Raw genomic sequence first — 12,014 nt, 5'->3', positions numbered from 1 at the left:
TGCGTTCATAAAACTCACCTTCTCTTCAATGTTAAAGGTTACTTCGGAGAAGTGTTGGTCAGGCCACTGCTTATATCGCCAATATTGCACAATTTTCTTCCCCGGCACCAATTCCTTAAATTCTCCAGTTACATTCCCTCCAAATAGAGAAAACTTCCCACCCTTTTCGGCCTCAAGCTTCACATGTCCTTGAGTAAATGCTGTCACCATCTCTAACCGAGTCATAGCATCGTAAAACTCTTGTGCACGGCATTGGAAAGTCTCTGATAGTTCAATTGTTTTAGTATCTAGCTTGCATCCAATCTGTACATTATTCTGAGGTGAAATGAGTGGTTCCATGCATACTTTCTTATTGAAACCACTGGTAATCATAGATACATTGTCTGGTTTGACAGGAGCTTCATCTTTTTTGGGAAGAATGAGACCTTTAGAAAACTCTTCTTTGAGACTGCGTATGTATTCTGATAGCTGTTTCCGGATCTCATTACGACCAAAGTTGTGCATAAATGCTTTTACACGCTGAGCTTCTTCGCCACTACCTTTGATTGTTACAGTCATCTGAAAGTAACAAAAATTTTTTATTCTAACCATCATGTAGCATGCATAACAAATACCTAATTTCGTATTCAAAAGACTGAAGTGTAACTGACAAGAGACTTATAATCTTATGCCCCACAGACAGCGATGTTGTTGTGATATAAAGTAATAAATAAGAAGCTTCAACATCTATTACATGAATAGCAAGGGCAAGGTCCAAGCTTATTACTTATACACTGTATGTCAGATGCTACGTTTCCATTCCAATTTAAAATTTAGACAAATCTCATCAAGAAAAATATATAGAATACTGATATTGTCTAAGAGAATCCCACATGGGACAATGCAGAATCAGCTTGAGCCATTCCGAATAAATTTCACACCCATGGCAATAAAATTGGATTAGACATTGCATGTTTTGTTTCTACTCAGACTGCTACTTGAAACTCCTCAATGTTTTTTTTTCTTAAAACTTTTTCTAAACGGCTCAAAGCAAATTCATGTTGATCAATGTGGTGATTCCCTTACAGTGAGACTTATTTGGTTCTGCAGTCAAACTGTACAGCCCTATGAGAAACGTTTATTCTGTTATGTTTGTATGGGGGTGTTAGCCTTTATTACACCTAAGGGTTGAGATTTCACCCAGTAATATGGACAACTACGAGTATGGTTACCCCTACAGGCATTTAGATAGATAGATTACACTTTATTCACACACAATAACAACACAGTTACAAAACAGTTAGGAAAAAACCAAAACAGAAACAGTAGTAACAAAACAAAGTTAGGAAAGCGTGGCGTTTGGTTAATTTTTTTTTATGAAAATGTTTATTTTTTTGCATTATTTATAAAATTTTACTGCAACATTGAATTAAAAAACTTATATTAATAAGTAATTATACATTTAAGACTGAAATTTACTATATTTAGTATGCATGCTTTTATTTTGGAACAATAAGTTTTAAGACATGTATTTTACATAGGTTAAATCTTAGTTGTGTCCCACAATCAGTAGGTTAGGTTAGGTTAGTATATACTAAAAGCCAGAAGAGAATATGTTTGGGTTTTCGAAATTATATTATAATTAAAGAACTTCATAGATAGCGTCAATTAGGCATTTTTGCCTGGTTTTTGGTTAAATGTAGTTTCTCATATAACACAGGCAGTGGGGGGGGGTCCGTAACTCCCCACTCACATGGGTGGGGGCTCGGGGGGAGGGATTTACCCCGCTCTTTGGTGCTAAAACATGATTTTTTGAGGTTATTTTTTCTAATTTTCAAAAATGAATATCTCAAAAACTATTAACGTCATAACTTTGAAACTTTGATGGACTCCAAAAATTTACAACTGTTTCCACCACCTGCACGAAAACCTTAAAGTTAGGAATGTTGCTTCTCGATAGGTACCTCATATACTCAACAAAGAAAAAAATTCCATTCCATTGATAGGTCCAAATTTATGATAGAAGTCTATCCTACATCCTTACATCTGATGAATCTTGAATCTACAGCTATAATCCTGTCACAAAGCAGTAATCCAAACAATAATGGGAGAAGAGTTAAAGTTGCCCACAAAAGTTCTTCATTCTCAGTTCTCATTCATAGGTTATGTGAACCAAATGAGCTATGTTTAAACAAGTAATTAACCCACACTTAATTCATATATAATAACCAATTAAAATCAGAACTTACGTCCACTTCGCTGACATCATTCTCCTCCGAAAGGTTAGGGATGTGCACCTCACCCTTAACAGTCTCATTGCCCCCAGAGAGCCTCCCTTCCCATTTCATCTTAATGTCCCATTCATAAAAGAATATTAATTTTCCTTTCCTATTATTCGCTGACGCTTCACCATCAACTTTTTCTACTTCAGTAATCTTACAGTCAATACCATTTTGAGCTATTTTTAAATTCGTTAGGAGTTCCTTCAGGCGGTCCTTGGACCACGGTCCAGCATTTTTCTCCGTCCAATGCCAGTTGTTCACGTTGGTAGCGTCAGGTCGCTCCTCCACGATCCAACGAGGGTCACCTTCTCCCCATTTGGCCATCTCACACTACACGAGTATAAGCGTTCTCTAATTATCCACAATACTTAAAACGAAGTTATTGCACTATAATGTTGCTCCACAACACCGAGATCAAGAGTTGAGAGATGCAATATTTTGCTCTTGGAATCAGTCACAGTTTTTGCGAAATCTAGTGCTTTTCGAACGTAATCGACCGACTACTCACACAATTTTCGAGAATAATCACAACGAAACCGCAAGGCCTGATTCCAGTCGTGTAACTGACAGATCTGGGTTGCTAATATTTCAAATCAAATTACCCAATTTTACGCAACCATGTGTACTTCCGGTGTTTAGTAGCGGTATAGTACCTACATACATACAAGCACATGGGACTTGTCAACTTATGTCTCCGGGTCACGGGTGCAATGGCAATGCCCTTTAAAGTTTAAAGCTCTCGGTAGTACAGCAACTGTATTGGACAGTCGTGTCCTTAGCTTAGAGTAATATATTTTTAAACGAAGAATTCGAACTATGGGCATGTGAAAGAAGTGCCTGAATAATAATAATAATAACGCACACACTCAATATACACACACATAGATAACCACAAATTACACCCAAACTCTCTCGAAATAAATGTAAGCCATACAAATATTTCTCCCGGACCGGGAATCGAACCTGGGACCTCTGCGTGGCAGTCCGGCATGATAATCGTTCGGCCACGGAGGCAGTGAATACTTTCATTCATAAATTTCAATTCTCTTCATTCAATAATATTGCGAAAATGTCTGCAGAGTAGTATTTTTCTAACCCATTTCTTTTCTCATTAATGGTTCCAACAACTAATAACCAGATTTACAAGATCCACTATCTTTTTCTCGCATATTAATAATAAGTGACAATGATATTCATCACCACAAGAGACTACACAATAACTTGTCATTTGCGTCCATGTAAAGTCATATAAAAACTGAATTCTGTAATGTTGAATATTAAAAACAAAATTGTGCGGCAATATTACGTAAATTCAACACAGGTAGAATTTAATTGAAATTGAATTCATTTAGAAAATTTTATCAAACAAAATAAAGGAATTAAACTTTCTATTTAGCGTTTATGTAACATTATTTGAAAAAATATTCTACAACCAATAAAAACATTTTTATAACAAGTCCCACCATTATTATATTAATGTCCCTTTATTGGGGGAAAGTTGTTTTTCTGGCAACATAATCGAAGTTTCTGCAAGTTTCTAGAATTCAACGCAGCCAACATTAAAACTTCAAATGTCAAATTCTTTACGTTCCGTTTTTCTGCTTTAGCCCGACGACATCTTGCAATATTTCGGCATTAAAACCATAGAACATGCCGTAATATGAAATGTTATATTATTAAACCGTTCATAGCTCTAACGCCTGCAAACACTTGATAGCAAAAACTTTTTTCGTGTGTTTCGTGGCTTCATTGGTTTTCATTTCAAAATCTATATAAAGACTGTTTTTGTAAGCAATGTATCTTTTCAGAAGATTTGCATCGATCATGTTTTTACATCGACAACAGAACCGTGAGTTGTATGTACGTACATACAACATACTTTTCGCAGTAATGCGCCGAATATCCCGCCTAATAGCCGTGTGTGTGTGTGTGTGTTTATGCTAATGGCAGTTGGCGGCGCGGCGGCGCGCGACGTGTGTCGTCGGTTTGCACGCATTTTTAACCTATTTCAAAAAAGGAGGAGATTCTCAATTTGACTATGTTTTTTTCGATGTATGTTACGCGATAACTTGTGAACCGATTTTGACGACTCTTTTTTGTAGGAAAGAGGGTACCTCAGAAGCGGATCCATTTAAATTTGAAGAAAATATTCCACCTCTAAGTGTGGCAAACTAGGGGATGAATGACTTTTGAGGTCGATTTTTTTAGTACTCTGTACTCAGAATATTTAATATGAATACATCTGAGGTTATCATAATCACTTAGTTTATACAGTTAATTCTAAATTAGTAAGGTAAGTAAGCTAGGTAATGTATTTCGGTTACGTTACAATTCGTTCTGACTTGGCGGACTATATAACTATGACTTGAATTTGTTAATTTATGTTTATAGTAATGAAATGTTTATCTCAATGATTTTTATGACAGAAATAAATAATTAACTTAGTAATTTATTCCGTAGCAGTGTTTTACATTTTTGAGCTTCTTGAGTCAATGCCTATGTTCAAACAACCTTTGAACATTCCACTCAGCAGGCAAACGACCCAAAAATATCCTGCAAGAAAGTGCTTCAGCAGCACTACTCAGTAAGACGAACGACCGAAAACCAGGCTGCAAGACGAGACACTTGGTTTTGTAGAGACATTTTTTAAAATAGTGTGTGTAAATGTAAATTTGTATGTATACAGTAACCCAGTTTATCGGGTCACACACAGGTGTTGATCGAATAATTTTGATTCGATCGAACACGATCGACACACATCTAATTTCTGTACAATTAGTCGACGACCACAGGCCACAAACATGCACTAATCGGCAGACTGGACAGTACAATTATTCCCAGAACGCTCTTTGATTTTTTCAAAGCGAGAATGGATAGGTATTATGTAGGGTATACATACTCCATCGTCGACCTCATCGTTATTTTCCACTTCACACTTCATCAAGGAGTTACAGGTTAAATGTTGTGAATTTATTTACGTATTTCTCTTAAAAAATTATTTAACAAAGCACTCATTTTTTTATAATATTAAATATTAAGTGTCTTTTAAGTCTGTTTCTTCTTTATCTTATTTTTACGTTCTTATTCTTACGTTTTTTCGTTACTGTCCAAATATAAATCGCCCTTGATTCTTTTTGTCAGGTACCAGTTTTGTACATCGTGTACATAAACCTGTTTGCAGCATCCCATGACGAAATTCCTTTTTAACTCCGTATATTTTTCCTTAAGCAATTTAAAAATCTTGTGACGTATGTATATTTTTATCTTGATCTATATTTGCCTCTTCTAGTCATTAAATAATTCTGCCAAGATCAGAATATGGTGCAATATGGCTTGAAGCGACCCCTGACTCAGTGAAAAATACTTCCTCATGTACTGTGTAATATGTATAAAATTATAGAACCATATACATATTTTAAAATATGTGGTTTTAAGCTCCTTTTTAAAAACATTTCAAATGCTCTCCTGCAAAGTTACCAAAATGTCGATAAAATCAATAGGGCTATAGTCCATTTGTTTAGGTAGGTACTTAACTAAATGTAAACAATCTTGATACATCTTTTTATTGAAACATATACTTTACAAATCAATTGGTAATAAAAATAGGCGTGTAATTTCATATGAAACTAAGTATTTGTATTTTGTATTGGAAGGTTAGTAAACATCGTTTTATAAATGTATATTTGATTAAATAGACATCTCAAAATTGTTTACATTTAGTTAAGTACCTAAACAAATGGACTATAGCACGATAGGGCGCGACTAGCGCGAGAGTGCTAAAACGCGAAAACGCGTGACTGCATCGATACAAACGCGCGACTGCATCGATACAAACACGCGCCTGCATCCACACAAACGCGCGATTACATCGCTACACTTAAGATTTATCAGCGATTGCATCGATGATCGGATCAAAATCTCAAGTGTACAAGTTGCTAAAAGTCTCGGTGTGTAACCACTGAAAGGGGTCCTATACTACGCTTTTAATTAATTCTATAAATTGATCTAATACATAATATCGAAAATAGCAACATAATGTCTATCGAAAGTGGTTTATCGAATAGTCATTAAATCATAGTACAACATTGTTGCATAGACCGGTTTAGAGAGGCCGGGAAGTAAAGGATTATCAGATGAGTCTGATATACGCGATATTGTACGAGTCAGCAAAAAAAATGTGAGGAAATAGTATGAAGGAGATTGTAAAAGTGAAAAATAATTATTTCATAAATTTTCATTTGTTTGGTTTGCTCTTAGCCGGAAACAAGTTTCCATGACAAATTTCTTGTTTTAAATTAGGCGGAGTACAGTCCATTATTATATTTTCGTTCTTCTCACTAGAACTCATTGCGAAGAATATATAAAAAGTATACAAAAAAATAGGAACAACAAAAAAGCTTCAAAGTACTTCCGTTTATTTAAACGCCTTTTTTAAAGTAGGTAGGTAGGTAGGTGATGCATGTAAGCATCATAGTTAAACGCAAAATTCTAAGCGCAAAATAAATGATACCATAGACAATAATTTGTATTACTTAATTCTCGCATTTACGGACACTGATGCAGTGAGCAGTTAGCTGTATGACAGTTTCTTCAGGCTCTTTGGGAGTAGGTATAACTCTTTGGTAGTAGATTCCTCATTTAATTGGCAAAGATTTGCATGCTCCGTAAATGACAAACTTTGTGAGTTCTTTTTTTAAAGTAATGCAAACATTTCCGAGCATGTTCGACTTTCGAAAATTCGCACATTTTTTTCCACTCCATGTGCAGTGTGCACACAACCTTTTCATGGATTTGATAAAACGAAAGCTTTTTACCAAAAAATGATAGAACAAAATTGTTTATTTTAAAAAAGAAATGCCGTGATAGGTTTCGGTGTAGATTTGAAATATTCCTCTATAAAGCAGAGGGTCTCTGTCCCTTCAATGACCTTGACGCCTTTTTATCACTAAACCACGTCAAACAGATCGCAATACAAACACACTCGATACTGAATTCGGCACTAAATACTCGAAGAATAAGAATTGAACAATGAAGAGATTCCCTCCCGCGGCAAACCCTTCTGGCGGACGTATCCAGTAGCATAGCATAAATAATGTCCTGAATCGAGGCCGTTTTAGCTTTAGGTTTTAGCTCGCTACTTAGCTTCAATTACGAGTAAAGGTCAAGGCCATCAGCGGCTATAATATTATTATAATACCATTCAGAATAAAAATGTTGTAAGCAGCTATCTCACTGATTTTAATACACAACGTTAACTAACTACGTAGTAATAACATGAGGTAGCCGGCTAAAAACCTGATGTCATGAAAGCAGCAAAACTTGCTATCTCGTTGTTACGAGTAAGATATTAAATGCTAGCCTTCCAATACATGAAATTAAATCAGTCTGTCTACCGGTCGGCGGCGCAACCGCACGCAATAGTTGTGCGCGCAAATATCTGCTAAATTACAAAACAAAAAGTCAAGATGTTCCCATTACGCCGTGTTGGCAGTAAGGTTCGTCATCAGGGTCTACTATTGATTTAAAAATAATTTATTAAAAAATGTTCGATGTTTCAAAATTTGCGCGGTTTTGCAGATATTAGAGCAATGGCGGACACCAATAGCCGCTATAATGCCGAGGGGATACAGTTCAGAGGCGACTCCGCCAAGAGCCTTGACCATGTTGACTGAAGATGAACTCGCTATGAAAGAAACTGGTAAGAAATGACTTAACCATCGTTAATGGACGTTTGAAGTGAGATGTTTGGTGGACTATGACCTGACACGCTGTAAAACCTTCCAATATGAAAAAATAACAAATTTAGTCCCATAAACTTTTAAGTACATAACGTGTCCCGTGGAACCGCGCACTTTTATAGAGTCAATACATCATATAGGTTGACACGTATTACGATTTTAATCTGTAAGTTTTTATCGCAATGGGATATTTATTTAAACGTGGCCCATGTATCTATGTACGCCCTAAAATCACTGTACTATAAGTATCACTCAACTAACTAAACTAAATTAGTTAATTAGTTTGTAAGTAGTGCCTATTTTATATAAATGCTATATTGATTAATGACCGCATTGGCCCAGCGATTAGACCTAATGGATATTATTAACCAGCTGTTTTAAATTTGAAAAACAAATGTTTTCAAATTATTCCTGGTTTAGTTGTTCTGGATAATGTCCCGAGTTGATTTCTTTACTCTGGTACTCATAATACAATGAGTTTTCTAGTTTGAGACTATGTCATTGGTATGATTGACTCAATAAGCAAAAATACTATAAAGTATACTTTAAAACGTTAGCAATAGAGTTCCTTGTGAAAGATTTCGTCCAGGGTAGTACTGCCACCTTACCTATTTTTGCCGCCAAACAGTAATGTAATTACTGCGTTCCGGTTTTGAAGGTTTACGGTGTCGGTGAAATTCCAGGCACATGGGCCTTGTCAAGTTATGTCTCAGTGTGACGGGCGCAGTGGCAGTATCCCTCAAATGTTTGCGATTTAAAGCTCTGAGTGGCACTGCAACTGTTATGGACAGGCTTGTCGCTTACCACTAGGTGCACGATATGTTATAAAAAAACTTCAGTTATAGAGGAAATTGTGACACACCCACAGTCGTACGTCAAGGACAAATGCTATCGGAAATTTGTTTGTACAAATGTTACCAAAGCAATATTCACATGTATTTGCTATGAATATTCACATGTTCATAGCAAATATCTTATAAGGAAGATTTCATACACGGATTTTTTGTTACACTTGTAACATAGTCAGAGAACAAAAAGTAAAGAGAACGGGTACTCTCCGCCCCTCCCTAGCTTTAAATACCGCACCACGCTCCGCACATTGCCGGCCACTTTGACTGAACGACAACAAGGCTACCGACGAACCGTTTTCACTTTGATATTTGAATATAGTTTTCATTTATTCATTACGAAACTTGTACGTTAATATAAAACATTATTTTACGTTACTATTTATAATGGTCGTGAATAGTGCTGTCTACGGCTGTTTGTCATCATTTTACGAAAGATGAAACGAAGTAAGTAAAATAACTTATGTCTGAGACTCATTCAGTTATTGTTTTCTTCATTTATTTAAGCAGAGTAATATATGTATGTATGAAAAATACACATTTATTATATCAATATAATGAGGTGCCATGACTTCGTGAGCTAGCCTTGTCTACACAAGGGTTCTCGAATTTTCAATTCATATTGCCGACAAATATTACGTAAGTAGCGAATATACCTAATTATTAACTAAGTAATGATGGTCAACTTGTACACGCAATTTCAAATACCTTGGTTACCTTATTTAAAAAGTAAAAATGTACATGTCCAAAATATTACATTTTAAGTGCATTTAATATATTTTTTAAATAAATCTTCAACCTTACTCTAGTTAGTGAGTTAATGAAAAATATGATATTATATCGATATAAATACATAATAGACGTGTGTAATTATTAAGATTCTGAATTCTATTAATAGAATCATAGATAATAGATTCGCGTTGGCATTTTCGCTATGTTGCCGCTCTGATCACGTAACGTAATAGTGCAAGAAAGTAATGGGTAACCCTGCCACTTCACGCACACATTTGCCCATGTGCAGATAGCGCCTTGCTGTATGTAGTAGTAGTAGGTAAATGATTTTCGACCGTTGTATGGAGTGTCCGGGGTGTGACGTAGTGTTGTCTTATAACTAGTTATTACGGCATAAAGCCTTGGCTAAGCCCAATCTAAGACTAGATTAAAGTATTTTCTTTAGAATATTGATAAAAGCGTTACCACGCATATTAATCCGGAATCGACTTGAGATGGTCAGTAAAAGCTATTGTTATTGCAATAAGAGCGATAAAGAGCGATAATTGCTGATGGCCTTGACTGTGTCACCGGATAAGAGCTCTTAACCCGTTTATAAATTTAAATAGCGTGTCTCAGGCCTCCCAAGAGGGACGAACCTCAGCCCAGAACGATACTGGAGACTTTCGCCGGAAGGACGGAATGTTTATTCCTGCCGTTTATAACAACCTCCGTGGCCGGACGGTTACCAAACTGGACTACAACGCAGAAGTCCCGGGTTTGATTCCCGGGTCGGGAATCGTAAGTTTGGGTGTAATTTGTGGTTGTCTACGTGTGTCCATGGCACCCGCGATACAGGGCTTCCCTAGCGCGGAGCTATGAGTGTGTGTTATTATTTATTATTATTAATTGACAACATTGGTAGCCTAACGGTTTGCATTGTGAACGCTAGACGAGGAGGTCCCAGGTTCGATTCTCGGTAGGACCAATTTGGGGAAATGAACTTTTGTAAATTGATTTGGATGTCCTGGATAACCCGGAGTGAATTGTGTTGCTCTGGTACTGACAGTACAGGAAATTCTGTAATTTGAAGCGAAGTGTTTGGTGTGGATGTCTACCACATTTATTGTCTGACAAATAAAGGTTGTTCTGATCGGCTGAATACGACCCCGCGTCGATAAGTGTGGTAAAAAGTAAATTTTGATTTTCAATACATACAGCTGAACCTCATCAAGGCGAAGTTCAATTACCTTCTAGTACATAATAAGGTGAGAAAAAAATACATAAATTGAAATTAAAAAAATAATCTGAGTCGCTGTGTCGAATTGGCGAGTCGATGCCGAACTCACAGTTCCACATTACATCCACTCCGTTTTGTTTACAAGACATAATTAAGACATTACAATCATTGACTTACAAATAAATGGACGACGGGTCTAATACAAAAACCACGAAAAAAATGTCTCAAATTGTAATGTCATCGCAGTACTGTCTAATTTTGCTTGCTTCGCTGTCAGTCGAACAAACGAAGACTAAAGCGTGAATGACGCTCTGTATACGATTTTAACGCCCTATAAGTTCGGACACTTTTTAGCGCGGACCCGACGTCCATATAATTGTAAGTCAATTACAATGACCTATATCAATAATTCGCAATAAAGTTGGTCAAGACCGTAATTTCATTTGTTTAAAACTAATACAAACACAAAAAAGTTTATTGTTTAACAAAAGACGCAGAACAGATTAATGGCTAGAGTTTTTTTAATTTAAGTTTTTATGATACTAAGTGACAGGACGAACAAGTCGTGCGCCTGATGGTAAACGACACGCCTGTCCATAACAGTTGCAGTGCCACTCAGAGATTTAAATCGCAAAGATCTGAGGTGCACTGCCTCTGCGCCCATCACCCTGAGACGTAAGTTGAAAAGTCCCATGTACCTGTAATTTCACCAGCACCCTTACCCTCACAAACCGGAGTAGTAATGTGAGAATTACTGCACTCCGGTTTGAAAGGGTAAGAATGAAATTACAAGCACATGGGACACATCACTGGGACTTGTCAACTTATGTCTCTGGGTGACGGTCGCAATGGCAGTGCCCCTAAGATCTTTGCGATTCAAGGGTCTCAGCGGGACAGCAACTTTTAGGGATAGGTATGTCCATATGGTAATATATTTTGTTCGTCCCGTAACTAGGTATTATTAAAAAAGGATGTAATTAATATTTACTGTATCTAATCCATTAAATTTTAAATGTACGTTCATGCCTCATCTATATAAAACGCCTAACTGATTGTTGAAGCATGCTAACTACACCGCCAAGTTCCCTGGCTATGATAAAATACTGCATACTAAGCAACTGTATCTTGCACTCCATTGAAAATACAACCATAATCCTTATCGTTTTAATGCTAGTTTGTATGGAAGGTCAACTGGAATGAGTTGCATTGTATGAAA

At 36.4% G+C, this 12,014-nt stretch overlaps 2 protein-coding genes across 3 annotated transcripts in view; one reads left to right on the top strand and one right to left on the bottom strand.

Annotated features, from left to right (window-relative positions):
• Positions 1–2,803, bottom strand: part of LOC113229376 (activator of 90 kDa heat shock protein ATPase homolog 1) — a 7,719-nt gene extending 4,916 nt beyond the window's left edge. For both annotated transcript variants that reach the window (XM_026462935.1, XM_026462936.1), the window contains exons 1-2: positions 2,229–2,803; positions 19–558 (exon numbers count right to left, since the gene is read on the bottom strand). In XM_026462935.1, the coding sequence (XP_026318720.1) occupies positions 19–558; positions 2,229–2,585 (897 nt within the window). In that variant the 5' untranslated portion in view covers positions 2,586–2,803. The remainder of the gene's footprint in view (positions 1–18; positions 559–2,228) is intronic.
• A 4,846-nt stretch (positions 2,804–7,649) lies between these two features.
• Positions 7,650–12,014, top strand: part of LOC113229499 (short/branched chain specific acyl-CoA dehydrogenase, mitochondrial) — a 24,453-nt gene continuing 20,088 nt past the window's right edge. The window contains exons 1-2 of the mRNA XM_026463107.1: positions 7,650–7,756; positions 7,839–7,959. Of these exons, the coding sequence (XP_026318892.1) occupies positions 7,727–7,756; positions 7,839–7,959 (151 nt within the window). The 5' untranslated portion in view covers positions 7,650–7,726. The remainder of the gene's footprint in view (positions 7,757–7,838; positions 7,960–12,014) is intronic.

Source organism: Hyposmocoma kahamanoa, unplaced genomic scaffold (assembly GCF_003589595.1).
Source record: "Hyposmocoma kahamanoa isolate Upper Pololo Valley unplaced genomic scaffold, ASM358959v1 62, whole genome shotgun sequence".
Classification (NCBI taxonomy): Eukaryota; Metazoa; Arthropoda; class Insecta; order Lepidoptera; family Cosmopterigidae; genus Hyposmocoma; species Hyposmocoma kahamanoa.
The sequence above is the reverse complement of the archived record's forward strand: the minus strand, read 5'-3'. Positions and strand labels throughout refer to the sequence as shown.